General features: G+C 35.0%; 1 protein-coding gene across 1 annotated transcript in view; it reads right to left on the reverse strand.

The window, feature by feature from the left end:
* Positions 1–14377, reverse strand: part of LOC145285897 (uncharacterized) — a 417018-nt gene extending 402641 nt beyond the window's left edge. The window contains exon 1 of the mRNA XM_080134364.1: positions 13829–14377. Within this exon, the coding sequence (XP_079990490.1) occupies positions 13829–14210 (382 nt within the window). The 5' untranslated portion in view covers positions 14211–14377. The remainder of the gene's footprint in view (positions 1–13828) is intronic.
* Positions 14378–16595: the final 2218 nt, after the last annotated feature.

Below are 16595 nucleotides of genomic sequence, written 5' to 3' on the forward strand. Positions count from 1 at the left end.
ATGAAACGAAGGTATTCTATCCCGTAGAGTAAATAAAGGATTCCATCCACATTTCCGAGTTCGACAGAAACATTCCTGAGTTTGACAAGATACACCTGAAGAAGATCGGAGGTTAGATCGACTGAAACGTTGTGAAAATCACACTCAAGATGAACCCAAATAATAGGAATAACGAATCCTCATCTAAGAAAATTCAGAAAGGATTTTATTTTATTATCAAATGAGTCTTTTGAGCCACACAAAGGAACCTTAAAAAGGTTCCTATTATTAAATAAGTTACTAATGTCTTTTTCTTTCTTTTTTTGACTGACAGTAATTCTATTATTCCTCATTCATTTCTAAACAAAATGGCGTGCATGTTTCTCACATTTTCTTTCTTTCTTTCTTTCTTTCTTTCTTTCTTTCCTGCCCTTTTCGTTTTTGCAATGTTAAAATTATCTTCTTTCGAATTGCTTAATAGGATAATTCAATCAGGCAAAATTTCTACAGAGGAACAAGTAAACAACATTTAAAAGCATTAAAACGAGTTAATTTTACATCAAAGATGGTAATTGGCACAATTTACTGGTGCTGGGAAATGCAGAGCTCCAGGTCAGTTTTGGAAATCAATGATGGGACAATTCCAATATTTTTCTTGATTCCAATACGATTTACGATTCAGATTCATTTAAAACCCCTAAATATTTAGCTACAGAGTTGTTGTTTTTTTTCAGATTACCGTAAAACATGTAATATGTACATATATTTTTGCATATGTAACGATAAACTTTTGACAGAATGATCTAAAGGTTTTAGTTTTTTTTAAAGTAAATGAATATTCATCATAAGTACCAACAATGAAAAATTACACTTGAACTTCTGCATAGCAGCACAGTCAGGAAAACTGGAACTCGGGAGGAAATTCCAGAATCTAGCAGTTCGAGGAAGGAAACTATTAAAGCAGAAGGCTTTCTGGCAACTAGGGATCTCTAGTGCAGGGGTGGAATTTTGCTGTTTGTCAGGTTATTTATGTTGAGGGAGTGGAAATACTTCGATTTCATCAAAGCACTTTCCATTAAAATACTTGTAAAATAGCCACAGGGATGCAACATTTCGGTGATGGGAAAGTTGTTGGAGTTTGGTTGACAGTGCAGGACCTATTAGGTAAGCGGACCTTTTTTTAACACTGTTTAGGAATGAGAGATACATCAGCCCAAATGTGACAACAATACTTCGTGAATGGTGTCCTTGTAGAGGTACAGGATACTCTCAGGCATAAATAATAGTCTCTATCATGCTAGAAAGTTATCTATGCTCACATTCTTCACAGCAGCCTTGGCAATGCCCTCAATGTATTTGTATTCATTGATGTTACCTGTGAACGCTGCCGAGGAGTTTGAATAAAGAACTTTCAGGTAGTGTATCATCAGGCATGACTATCAGTTGTTGAGGTTTCTATCTGTTATGAGGTTAAATGGTAATAAACGAGAGGAACACAGGAGTTTATTCACATATATTACAGGCAAAGACGGGTTGAGCAATACCATTCTTCAATGGTAGGGCGTTTGCACACGACCAATCCCCGACTGCCGGGCATCGGTCTCGTTACCGGAAGTGACGTTACCAGAGAAAGTGACGTCATGAGATAGTCCATTAATCCCATGGAGGGGCGTCTCCAACACTATCTTGCTCTTTTTCTCCTTCCTCTTTTTTCCGAATCCCTCCCCCACCCCTTTTTCAACCCTACCAGCCCATTCCTCTCTATTGAAAAATAACAATAATATAAGTTATTAACCTCTCTTTTATATAATAAGCAGCAAAAACGACCCACCTGACGAAACCTGGCCCAGCTGACCCCCAAAGAATTAATTATTTGTTATTTCATCAAATTTGAAATGTTATTCATCCAGGACAATGCTCATCAAAAATATACCAACTTTGTGGATGCTTGTTTTGTAGGGTTTTCTTTTTTTTTTTACTTTGAGCTAAACATATGCATACAGAAACAGAGATTAGAAGGAAAAGATAACGAAATACCAGGGTCTTATCTATCACATGAAAAGAAACTGGAATCTTAGGAAGATCTCCACCATTGCAGAAATTATAGGAGCAACCGAACTCGTGAAAAAGAATTTCAAGAACTACCTTGCAAAAATATCTGATGGACCAAGTGTAAGAGAGATGCAAACAATTGCACTTAAGGGACAGTTAGAATCTTAAAAAGCTCCCTCGGTTGGAATGTATGAGATAGCAGTTGATGCTAGGATGCTCCATTCCCAGAACAAAATAAGGAAATTAAAAAAAACAAAAACAACTGCCCTTTATACAATGCACTAGCCTGGGTGCCCGGCATTGCCCAGGTGTTCGAAGGTGTGTTGAGCAAAAAAAGGGGTAGTAAGCAGGCAGGCAGGCTCGAACCCGTATCATGAAGGAGGAAAAGAAAGTGAAAAAAAAAACGTGACGTCTTTGCCGTTGCATCCATTGCCAAACCGGAAGTGGCGAAGGTTTAAATTAAGGCTAGTCGATCGAAAAGAGGGGTGACTTTTGAAAATATCGTCGGAAAAACGACTCCTCCTTGTAGAAAAGTGCCCAGTTGAGGGTGAAGGAATTAATGTTTTTGGCCAATTTTTTTATATTTGTTGTCTGAAGGGTCGAGCTTCAAAACGACATGAAAATCCATTGCTTTTGTTAAAAGTTTTAGGCAGACATATAAACATGCATACATACATACATTTAAACAAACAGGTGAGATTTATATTATAGACGATGCTTGAATGACTGATCACGTGCTATTTCAGTCCAATAATCTGCCAAAGTGTTATATTCATATTAAGGATGATGATAATATTATATTCATGTTAAGGATGATGATGATAATTCTTTTAATTTTTCATTTTTCATTTTTTGGAATCCTTTGAGATGAGGCTTCACAATTTGTGCATTCATTTTTTTTGCAGACTCTTATCCTCATCTTCAGAGTTGTTGTTTCATCACGCTTCAACCAACTCATCTTCTGGCCTTCTTCAGGTGATTAACTATGATGGGCTCTGAAGGCGCAGTGGAAAGAGATATTGAATCTCTGCAGTTTCAGGTGAGCATTGCCTGAAGATAGCGGTTTCAATCCTACCCAAAGCAATCCAGAGGTTTAATTGGTCAAGACGTGGTGAGAGAACCACTATGGAAGGTAGTAATTACTGAGGATAAGACTCAGCATTTCTATCCCAGAGTGGTTAATCACGTGAAGAAGGCCAGAGGATGAGTTGGCTGGAACGTGATAAAATAACAATATGAAGATGAGGATAACAGTCTGCAAAAAGAAATGAATGTACGGAGAATAATTCTATCCAGGATTGTTTGATGGACAAGACACAAAAATGTGGCTGCTGAGAAGCATAGCATTAAAAGGCCATAATTTCTTTTGCTTCTATTAATTTTCTCTTTTTGGGATGCTGTCATCAATCAATTCTGTTTCATCCTGATCACACACACACACACACACACACACACCTTTCCTGTGCATCACAAAAATAAACTTTCTAATGAAAGACCAAATCAATTAAACAACACTTTCACTCAACTCAACCGCTAAAACAATTCTTCACAACATCAAACTTATAATCTCACCAGGTTCTTCAATTATGACAAAAACTCACTCATTAATTATAGTTAACGCATCTAGAGATTACAAACTTTTTTTTTACATTAATAATTGCAAAGAAAAAAAAAGAATTAAATTAAAAAAAAGCTTTTAATACCAGCAAAAACGGAGAAAGAAATTCAAAATTATCAATAACAAGGTCACTTGGTGTCTTGAGTATTGAACCACTCTTACAATAGAAAAATGATCCAGAAAAAAAAAAAAGGATGACAAAAAAATAACTAACAGAAAAAAGAAATTTATCCAATTACAAATATTAAATCTAGTTGTACCAAACAAAGATTAGCAACATCAAGCCAAACCGGAAGCGGCGAAGGTTTAAATTAAGGCTAGTCAATCGAAAAGAGGGGTGACTTTCGAAAATATCGTCGGAAAAAGCGACTCCTCCATGTAGAAAAATGCCCAGTTGAGGGTGAAGAAAAAGCTTTGAATTGGAAATAATTCCAGGTAAAAACAATTGATAATATTAATTCAACCAGGCTCAACAGGCTAGTTCCTTTCTTGTGTCAAAACGAAAAGCTATGACTAAAAAATTCAGAAATTCAGTATATTTTTTACAGCGATTCTGGTACCTGATTTGTTTGTTAGTCCCCCTAGAAAAGGAGGGTGGACCTGTAAATTCACCTTTGTCCATTCGTCCATTCGTCTGTCCGCACTTTTCTCAATAACTACTCCTTGGATTTTTTAAAAAATTTTGCACAAACATTAAACATGATATGAATAAAAAGTAACAGAACGGATTTTCCTGGAAAACTCTGGTTGCCCTCCAAGGATGTCTTTCGGGTTAAAATGGCTAAAATTGTCACTTTTGTGCTTATTAAAAAATTGAAGCTTTAGATTTTTTATAAAACATTCTGAAAAGTTGTAACTGATTTCTATATAATTTTGTTTGTCTATACTTTGTGATAACTCTTGGGTATGCCCCAGGGGTTCTTTTAGGGCATATAAAAACACTCCATTTTAGCAACTATTTTACCATATTTGTCCAAAATTTTCTGTGTATGTCTATTTAGCAGTTGGTGATGAACTCAAATTTAAATATGTTAAGGCCTTGGGGATAAGACTCAGCATTTCTATCCCAGAGTGGTTAATGGGGGGGGGCAAATTATGGACTTAGTCATTTTTTTTGCATGGTTCAGAACTCAAATTTACATATGTTAAAACCTAAAACTGCACAGTTTGTTCATTTTCCCCAGGAATTGACGTCCCCTGGGGACCTTTGGGGCTAAATTGGGGAGGGAGCGGCAAATGCTGAACTTAGTCATTTTTTTATGCCTCATTCACTGTGCACTCACGGGGGACCATGCATGCTTCACTTGTTTTTATCAAATCTGCCTATAAATATAATCGGCAAATTCTTTGTGATCACATGCAGTATATTATACAGAAAACATTACAACATGATGTTACTATGAACAAAAAGCGGTTTTGGTTCTCATCTTTTAATAATAATCTCTGTGAATAAAGCCGGTTATTTCTTTTCAAGTATAAAAATTTGTTTAAGAATCTTAATATATTAAGAAAAGTTAGTTGGATTCCTGAAGTTAAACAGCTATAGTATTTTATCTGACAAATAGATATTTGATTCTACATAGCCAGTGAAGTATATAAATATATCAGTCTGTATTCTTTACATAAAAAGTTCCAATAAATTTCATCGATTACACATTCTATCTAAACCGATGATTATTTCAGTAATAGAATTTTGCAAAGCAAACAGACAATTAGCCAGTGAAATAATTCTGTTTGTTAATAATATAAAAATTGCAAATCGCTGCCAAAATAGAATTACATATTTATTCATATATTTCGAGTTCTTTCAAATAATACTTGGTTGTAAAGATTCCGATACAATCACCGATTGCGATTCCGACGTTATTACGAATAAAACTGTATGAAGAGCTACTTTATTTAATTATTCAAAATAACATTACTATCAAGCTAATAAAATAAAAACATTTCTTACAGTGTGTGTGTTTGTATGTGTACGTTACAAGTTTTAAAGAAATAAGAGCTACTACATTAGCGATAGGACGATTCCAATATTTTCCCTGATTCCAATACAATTACCGATTCTGTACTAAATTCCCGATTCCAATACAATTACCAATTCCGATTCTTTATAAATCTCTAAACATTTAACTATAAAAGAGTTATTTTGTCCCGATTACCGCAAAAACACATCTTAAATGTGCATATATTTTCTCAAACATAAAAACACACTTGTTAGGGGGTGATCTAGAGATTTTAGTTTTACTGAAAGTTTAAATCAGTAAATATTTATTATTTTTTTATTACTACAAGCAATGGAAGACGTTTCTTAAACCAAAATCAAATAAAAAAGATAATTTAAGGAATCGGTTTTGGAATCGGAAAATAGGCTCAAATTTTTCCGATTCCGATACCCCAAAAAGCTCCGATTTTTTGATTACGATAAATTGTCCCGACACTAATATTCATAGATATATATTTTTGAAAGTCATTCGTTTTAGTATTCGTTACTTCAGTTTCAAGTATTTGGTTTTGTTTTTCAGACTTGTAAAAAAGAAATATATAACTTCATTGACATAGAATGAAACATTGTTCAAGCGACATATGTGCGCATGCGTAAGTTAGGAATTACTAGATAAAATAAAATCAGCGTGACACACAAATTGTAAATGAATTATTTCCTCTTTCTTTTTCTGCCACTGATTTTGTAGAGAGAGAGAGAGAGAGAGACAGACAGACAGACAGAGCTAAAACAAAATGTACATTTCTTGTTTTGGATTGGAAATCTTTTCTTTCCTACCTTGGACTATTTTGTCTTTCAGAATATCACAAATATTTAATTAAAAAAAATATCTTTACATTATAAGTCAACTACATTTACTTTTTTCAAAACCTTTTTCTACATTACACTATTTTGTTTGAAGAAACAAAATTTACGATGACATCAATAAACCATATGATATACATAAGAAATAATATTTTATTCATTTTTTTAATGGATATAAATCTAAACATACGTTTCTGAATACTTTAGGTGAGGATTGATAATTCATATTATTTGGATTATCCGAACTACTGTTCTCATCTTGAGTGTTATTTTCACAACGCTTTGGCCGATGTAACCTACAACCTTCTTCAGGGGTATCTTATCGGAACTTGAGAACTCTAGAAGTGTAAACCATGTATAGTTTCAGAACAGTTTCCGATGGTTCGTTGTTCTACACAAGTTTTTGGGAGGTGACTGGTTTGCAGTAGACAGAACAGTTTCTGATGGTTCGTTGTTCTACACAAGTCCTGGGAGGTGACTGATTCGCAGTAGACAATTCTCGAGTTGGAATCCACAGAGCAAAAGATTCTTCCCATGTTGATACAAAGAAAACCCATGCAAAATTGCTACAGAAAGGCTTAATATTTATGGAGCAATTTCTGGTTTCTGATTGGTTGAAACATGAATTAATTTCGATTCGTGAGTTCGTAGCAGGATCGTTTATAAATACAATCTCCCAACTGTGCGGGACCATACCCCCATTATAATCCAAAAATATTATAACAGGAACCTTTCTCTGGGACTCGAGAATCTGCACAGAATTTCGAATGTAACTGTTTATTTAATAATATTTATTTGGTAATAAGTACTGATCCATGGTAACAAACAATTTGTACTAGAATTTTCCACAAGGGTCCATGGTGTAACGGATAAAGTACTTGGTTAAATTCGGTTATAAATTACACTCTTCTGGGGGTTGAAAGTTCAATCCTCAGTACGGGTGGTACTGAAAATACAATTGTGAATTACTTAGACTTCAATCCAGTCATGGATGATGGAACGAGAACATGCTACCCTCGTAGATTAAATAAAGGCTTCTATTTAAAATTTTGTGCAGATTCTCAAGTGGGACAGAAAAATTTCTGAGTTCAATAAGATACCTCTGAAAAAGGCTGAAGATTATATCGGCTGAAAATAACACTCAAAATAAGAATAGAAGTCTGAACATCGCATGTATTTTGCTAAGTTATTGTATTATATTAATACGCGTCCTATTCCTTTGTGATAAGGTTTTAGAGTGATCTCCCTTGCTTCTTGTTGTTGGCTATTGAATAGGAAAAACAAATATAGCAGGTTGGACAAACGGACATGTGTCATAACAGGGTCTACCTAATGGTTAAACTGACTTTAGTAGCAAAAGATGTCTACTTTCACGTAAAGCGAAATTATTTTGTTCAACACATTCACAACAAAGATGGCTTCTTTTACAAAACACGCCCACATATTTTGCTAAATGAGCGTTGGATAATTCAGGTCCCCAGGAATTACATCAAAAAGAAAGTCGGTCAAAAGTCTAGGTAGACTCCCGGGAGTTACATCAATGGAGGTCAAAATGTAGGATGTAGAAATCCCGGGAGATTGGGTCAGCGAGATTGACCCACATTTTCAAGACAATCATGTTGGAATGTTGACGTCATCTGGGCCAATAAAAGCAGAGAGAGAGAGAGAGAGAAAGAGAGATAAAGAAAGAGAGAGAGAGATAGAGAGAGAGAGAGAGAGAGAGGAGAGAAAGAGAGAGAGAGAGAGAGAAGAAGAGAGAGAGATAGAGAAAGAGAGAGAGAGAGAGAGAGAGAGAGAGAAAGAGAGAAAGAGAGAGAGAGAAAGAGAGAGAGAGAAAGAGAGAGAGAGAGAGAGAAAGAGAGAGATAGAGAGAAAGAGAGAGAGATAGAGAAAGAGAGAGAGATAGAGAGAAAAGAGAGAGAGAAAGAGAGATAGAAAGAGAGAGAGAGATAGAAAGAGAGAGAGAGATAGAAAGAGAGAGAGAGAGAGATAGAAAGAGAGAGAGAGAGAGATAGAAAGAGAGAGAGAGATAGAGAGAGAGAGATAGATAGATAGAGAGAGATAGATATATAGAGAGAGATAGATATATATATAGAGAGAGAGATAGATAGATAGATAGATAGAGAGAGAGAGAGAAAGAGCGGCCACATCAAGCCCACTCCACATATCATCATTTGGAAACCGAAAAGATTATTTTGAATAAACAAAATATTTTTATAATCAGCTGTGTGTTTTTATTATTGCCAACGAGTGCATAAATCGAGACAACGACAAAGGTTGATTTTTAAAAATTATATAGCTTGAAATTTGATGATCGGTTGCCACGAATATATCAGACCATTGTCAGAGTATGGTATCCATATTTTCACCAGTTTTGGTGCCGTGACCAGTCAACAACTCACAACATTACATTCAATTTACTTGACAAAAAAAAAACAATCATGCTTTAATGCTACGTAGGGAAAAAGGTGGTAGAAATTTACAGAGAAGATGACACAATAGTACAGCACCTTAAAATGTTGCATTTATTACTTAACTTGAAAGTTTATTCCAAAGTCCAGGGATTCTAACTGAAAAATCAGTTCTCCTTCAGTTCAGCAGCAAAAAAGTTTCATGTAGTGTCCACATACACCTCTTTCTGGTACAGGCGTGTTTTATTTTTTTGCTTTGTATAGAGAATTTGACCTTTGCGATCCACTTCAAATCAAGTCATCTGTCTCTATTTGCCTAGGTTATCCTGAAACAATGCAAATTTGACTCTTATCAGAATTCACACTAGCTAACCTAATTGCTATTTACTAAGGTAAAAGGGTGGTAAAAATTTAGAGAGAAGATGACACATTAGTCTAGCAGCATAAATTGTTGCACTTATTACTTAACTTGGAAGTAGTTCTCCTTCAGTTCAATCGGAATCAGTAGTAAAAAAAGTGTCATCAGTGCTGCAGGATTAAATAAAAGGTTCTAAAGTATATCATAATGTCCATTGAACAGATTGTCGGCCAAAATCAGATCACTGCCTAAGCGTTGGTGCTCAAGAGAGAAAAGATTCATCTTTTTGAGTTGGCTATCACATGGAAAATGGAAACGGCACTAACTGTATGTGGCTTTAACAGGCTTCCTCCAGAGAAGGAAGTTCTATAGGAGCATGAAATTCACAAGCGATCCCCAGTCGCATGTATATCCCCGTTAGGGGAGATGACGACGTTAGGTTGTTAACATCCTCCTATATACAGTGCCTGGAATTCCCAAATTGGTCACCCGTCTGGTACTGACTGGGCTCAATATTGCTTAACTTCAGTTACCTAGTGAGGACTGGTGTGTCAACGTGATTATGTTGTACATATGCTATTATTATAGGACAAATTTGATTAACCCTGCACCATTCGAGTGGTCAGTCTCTCCAGGTTTTCGATATCTCGTAGTATGTATAGGGAAAAAATGGATAACATACTCTAACAATGGTTTGACGAGGGAGATACAAACGTAAAATATAGATCATATGCCGGGTTTGTATTACTGTACACATAGATTCGAAAAAGCTGTCAAAAAACAAATATAGAACAAATAAATGTTATCAAAGGCAAGATAAGTTACTTTTCTACCTAACTGGATATAATTCACGTGTTTTTATTCAGTGTAACATGTTTATTCAGCTCGAAAAACATGCAATGTTTACCGATGTATTGGAAAATTCAAAATGGCAGCCGACTGTCTCTCGGAGAGGGTACGTTTGGGAAAAGGTATTATAAATAATAAACTAGACAAAATACTGTTAGAAAACAACCGAATACATGTCAACTTATGTCACGGTAACATATATTGAGCGAATTTCTAACAGTATTTTGTCTAGTTTATTATTTATAATACCTTTTCCCAAACGTACCCTCTCCGAGAGACAGTCGGCTGCCATTTTGAATTTTCCAATACATCGGTAAACATTGCATGTTTTTCGAGCTGAATAAACATGTTACACTGAATAAAAACACGTGAATTATATCCAGTTAGGTAGAAAAGTAACTTATCTTGCCTTTGATAACATTTATTTGTTCTATATTTGTTTTTTGACAACTTTTTCGAATCTATGTGTACAGTAATACAAACCCGGCATATGGTCTATCTTTACAGATTTATATAAAGAGGATCTAGGAATATTTTTATTTCTACCACAAAATATAAGAGAATGTGATCCATTAATGTTTATGAACTCCTGGGAAAATTATGACTATTCGGTATTTGTCTGGAGTTTAAAAAATTCACAACTATTTTATTTAAGTTCTAAGTCATATGTGTTCATGTTAGAAAATGTGATGGAATCTATGTTATATTTCTCTTAGTTTGTCCGTTTGTTTTCTGAAACTACTGGGCTGATCTGGTTGATATTTTGTATGGAACTTTATTATGAGAAGGTGCAGTGAACCAAGTATTATGGTATCCATTCCATGTGTAGTTAAGGGATTAGTATTTATTGCAAAAAAAAAAAAAAGGAGTGTAATTCGAAGATCCATCCGATCATCTTGTTTATGAAAGCCGATATTAAATAAGAGTTGCGGTGAATTGGGAGGGGACATTATTATTATTATTATCATTATTATTATTATTATTATTATTTCACTCACTAGGAGTTGTCTTACATGCCACCATCAGTGATCGCTCACTGGCAGTACCTGTGGTATTCGTCGCTGGAGACCGAGTGACAACAAGTCTCGCCAGATTTCCAATGTTCTCCACCTCTTGACCACTCGTGTAGTCCATTTGTTGGGGTAAGACTATTATGTTGCTTCAGAAACCCCCATCTGTATTGGATTCTACATTTGATAGCGTGCCGAAGTACTCTTGCCATCTTTGAATTAAGTGTTTTGGTTGGGTTAGTGTAGCATTTCCATCCTCTGATAAGAGGGTATTAATCATTTGGGCTATGGGGTCATACACTTCCTGCAGTGACCAGAAGAAACCTGTCCACTTGTAAAGACATAAATAAATGGAACTTTATTATGAGAAGTTGCAGTGAACCAAGTATTATGGTATCCATAAATATTGATTGATTCTCCTCCTTTCACAGTGGTTGATAGGTTGACCACAAGGTTCTCAAAATTTAAATAGTGGTGAAAATGTTGACTTGGGTCTAGGGTCCGAATCGTGCGACTAGTAAAACAATTTTTCTCCACACTGATAATTCCCGGAAAAGGATGAAACATGTACGCGGATAAGAATTTAGAAATATTTATATATTCGTGCCACTTGTTCTGTCAAACCACTGGGCCAATCTGGCTGAAATTTTGTATGAACGTTTGTTATGAAAATGTGCATTATAATAGAGTATTATGGTATTTGGATTAATAGTGATTTGTATTTAATGCAAAAAGTGTGCACTATCTTAACCATATTTAACCATCAATTTGGCATAAAGCACTCATTCTAAGTAAACTTTTGCTCATTAAAACGAAGTCTAGTATTACTATAATGCACATCCATGTTGTTAGCAAGCAATGAAGAGAAACATATATCTTACTAAAAAAATTGAATGTGGTGTAATGGGTAGCAGTCGTAGTACATGTCAATGATAGGGTGACATTTTTTAATGGCTTTTGAGACAATTTTGGCGCTAAAAATGTTGATATGATACAGAACAAACTTGGCTCATTTTTTATTCAGAGTCCAAAGTTAATTAAAACCAAGTGTAAGAGCTAACACAACAAATATTATGTCAACCAATTTAACAAAAATGTGGTATTTGGATGAGAGTGTCTACTGTGGAGTCAGACCAACATTTGTTTTTTGCAAAATCGGATGACTATTAACTCTTTACCCCCACTCCCCCTAAAAAAACGCTTCGGAGTTTCCTGCTTAAAGCAAAAGATGAACTTTATTATGAGTATTGGTTTTATTTAAAAAACAAACAAAAAAAATCGCCTGGTGAATGTTGTTTAGTCCTCTCCCACTGCAAGAACTTAAACACCAGGGTGAAAAACTGGAATTGAGAAGTCAGCGCCACCCTCCGCCCCTCGAGGAGAGGCAGTCTGACCTGCAAAAAAGTGCCAAAAAAAGTAGCCCAAAACTAACCCCTTTCTCAAAGAGAGAAGGCAAAGCCTGGGAGGGTGAACCTCTTAGGACTACACTCCCACTACAAAATCAACACAAACCAGATCATTATTGGAATAGTTTAATCTTCGTTGATTTTGGAGGCCCAAAATAAACATCTTGTGAATGTACATTTTTTTTTTTTTTTTTTGTTAAAATAAAGTAAATTAACATCAGCGTCTGAGTGACTTGTACAGACACACCGGTTCTCGCCAGATCACCAAAGTTAAGCACCGTTGAGCCTGGCCAGTACCAGATGGGTGACCATTTGGGAAGACTAGGTGTTGTCTGGGAAGGTTGGGCATGGGGCCAGCACCCTCACCCTGTAAAAAGAACTTCTCACTACAAAAACATCTACAAAAAGTTGTAGATGGCCTATGCCCCACCAGGGGTTCAAGGGCTATGGATGGATGGATGGGTCTGAGTGACTTTGCTTACAGATGATCCAAAACTTTGACAGCTGCTGTATAATAGGTTAGTGTACATCTATAATATAAAGCTGAATGTGTGTGTGTGTGTGTGTGTGTATCTGGTCACAAATAGGCTACTATATGGTTGACTATATTAAAAAACTGATAACATATAATGATAGAAGATGTATCGAGACACAGGAATGGGTATGTTTGATCTGGCAGAACGGTGGTTCATTAAAATTGTGAGGTCTGCGTTCGCACCTTGTCCACAAAGTATGGAAATAAAAAATTAAAAAAAAACGTTTACAACTGTTTTTGATATAGATATACATAATAATAATACTTTGATAAGTATGTTTTAACTTAAATAGGGATGTTATAATAAAATTGTGGGGTCTGCGTTCGCGCCTGGCCTCCATAGAATGGAAATAGGCACAAACTTTAATAAAGACTTTTCATATCTATCTGCATAAGTATGCTTTGATAATTATGTTTCAGTTTGAAGACATATGGTATAATAAAATTATGGGGTGTTCGTTCGCGCCTGACCTCCATAGAATGGAAATATGTCACAAACTTTAACAAGGTTTTTTTTATATAGATCCACAGACTATTGTGATAAATGTTTCAGTGTTAACAGGTGTGGTATAATAAATTATGGGGTTTATCTATTTTATTTTTACTTTCATCATATTTTGCTTTGGTTTTGATACCCCCAAATTCGAAGCTATCTCTTTACAACCCTTCCTTTTCATAACGTATCATACTTTCATAAATCAGTCTATTTTCTGTAGGCTGTTTTTGAACCCAGTCAACGACAGGTACTTATGCTAGTTACATATAAAGTAAAAGTAGAAAGTTAATATTTTCATATATACTTACCGATGAAGTAAATGTCATACATAGGGACGTATTTTGAATTAAGTTCTGACTGTTCCTGCTTTGCAGCACTTGGATGTTTGGATGTGACATCATATTGAAGAGGCGGCCGTTTCGGCGACTCTGATTTAGGATCTCCTGGATGCTGGTTATGTATGGCAGCATTGACATCGACAGCATAAGCAGGATGGTTGAGGTCTTTGAGATGGACATCTACCGCCGGATGAAGCGGAGTCTCATCCTCCACACCTGCCAACTCGACAGTTTTTAAGCGGTCCTTTAGGCGTAGACTTTTTTGCTGGTAGTTAGCTTCGGCTACCTGGTTGATGCTCTGTTGCTGATATTTAGGAAGCTTAGTCCGGGCACGAAAGAGAAGATCGCCCATGCCCGGATGGGTCACAATTTTTAGATGGGGCCATGTCGGGCCCTGTGGATTGTCCCAATGCTTGTTGGGGTTCAGCTGTAGCGGTTTTAGCGGCTCTTCCTTGTCTCCTGGTTTCTCTTTCTCATGTTCGTCTTTTTGAGGTACGGATTCTGTTAAAAGAAATAAAAGAAATCCACTTTTAAATAAAGAAATGCTAATTTTAGAGATGATTTTTTTTTTTTTTTTTTTTTTTACAAACATTCTTTAAACGATTCATTAGAAAGAGCATAAAACAAGTAAATCGTTATGTCATCAAAGTGGTACAATACATAAATAAGACAAATTCGAAATATTTTTTATTGAGTAGTTTTAGCGCCTATACAAATGAAAATGTTATTTCAAAACCTTTCTATTCTTGAAATCGGTTTGTATGCGTGTCACGTTGGAACAGCGATAACGTCACCAGCTTTGAATGCTACAGTTTCAGTTTCGATTCTAGCTGATGGCACCTAAATGCGACTCTATAATAATATATGCGAAATCTGGACAAATTAAAATATCATAAACCCCCCCTCCACCTACCCTGCTAGTATTCTTAGATTTTAAAACCAAATTCCTGATTTAAGGAAGAAGACAGTGGACATATCGTCACATAATATATATATATATATATATATATATATATATATATATATATATATATATATATATTAATATGATAGCGTGTGTGTTATTTTCTGTGTCATGCTTACATCCGGGTCGTTTAATTGTTATGTACTTCCATTTCTTGTCATAGACAATTTTACCAAGAATTTTTCATAAGTTTTGGTTTCGATTATAATTAATGGCACTTAAGTCGTCTATTTTTTTATAATTTTACTAAAAATTCCTCATAAGTTTTGGTTTCGATTATAACTAATGGCACTCCAATAATCTATTTTTTATAAATAATTTTATCAAGAATTCTTCATAAGTTTTGGTTTCGATTATAGCTGATGACACTGATATATATATATATATTTTCATAAGTTTTACTTTCGGTTTCGATTCAAGTTAATGCACCCAAGTCATATGGATATATATATATATTTGAAATCGCAACTTTATAAAATATAAAAATCGATGGAACATTAACTCTATAATAATATATACAAATACTTTGAGCCTTAGTGTATTTAGGAAAAGAAAAAGAAAATGACAACAACAACCGCTCCCGATGATAATCAGATGCAGCGATAGAAAGCACTTCAGTAGAATATAATTCAGCCACAATTTTTGGGCGCTATTCTATATAACATGCTGATTGAAATAAAAACGACCGCTCGGAGAATCGAAAAGATATCCAGAAATATCGGAAAAAAGAATAACTGTCGTGTTCAATCAGATGTGCTTGAATATATATATATTTCAGTAGAAATATATTTTCTTATAATATATATCAATCCTTATTTAAGAAGCTCAATGTAATTACAGAGCAATATAGAGAATAAATGACAAAAAACTATATTGCAAAATTCATGATGTTGACCATCTTATAATTTATTCCATTAATTCAGGTGACATTTACAATTCTTGACTGTATCTGTTTCGTAGTGCAAAATCAATCACTTTATTATTATATCAATCAGTGAATCTATTACGCCCTTAACTCATCAGAAGAAATAGCAACAATCAATCCGTCAAAAGGAAACGAAGTGCGTTTTGACATGATTAAAATCCGAAAATTGGAAGAGAAGCTGTAAATACCTTTTAATATGTTTCCATTACGCCATCTTGGATTTATTCACTATATATATATATATATATATATATATAGTGTAGCTTAATCTTGTTTTGACCTTATTTTTTCCTTATCGTTATGTCTTAACAAAAAAAAGATGTTGCCAGTGAAACTTCTATTTGATTCAGTATTTATTCCCTTTTCATCACAGAAACATATAGCACAAGGCCAGAAGATGGGAGTGAATAAGCCAGCACCTCATAATTGTGGCCTCTTAAAACATGCCTGGGTAGCCCCATTAGCATTTTTCAATCAGAGCACCTCAAACAGTGATAAATTAACTCCTTCCCAAAGAAGGGAAGCAAGGCTTAGGAGAATGAACCTCATAGGACTGCCCAGGACCGATAACGGCCACCAAAATGGCCCATTCTCTGTTGGACGGATTGCTGATGATGGATCCTGGACCAGTTTGTACCATGTCAGTTAGTAGCTCGGCTAGGTGATTTCCTGAACTGGATTACAGTCAAACTATTATATACGGATTGGAAGAGTCCATTGTGCATCTAAATAGGGGTAATACTACAACAGAAAAGATGTGAATATTGAACAAAAATTAATTGAGTGGAAAATACATTTTGGAATCAATTTTAAAGTCAAAGTAAAACAAAAATGTAAAAAATATAAAA

The sequence above is a fragment of the Euprymna scolopes genome, chromosome 10 (assembly GCF_053919585.1).
Source record: "Euprymna scolopes isolate OS-2025 chromosome 10, ASM5391958v1, whole genome shotgun sequence".
NCBI classification, from domain to species: domain Eukaryota; kingdom Metazoa; phylum Mollusca; class Cephalopoda; order Sepiida; family Sepiolidae; genus Euprymna; species Euprymna scolopes.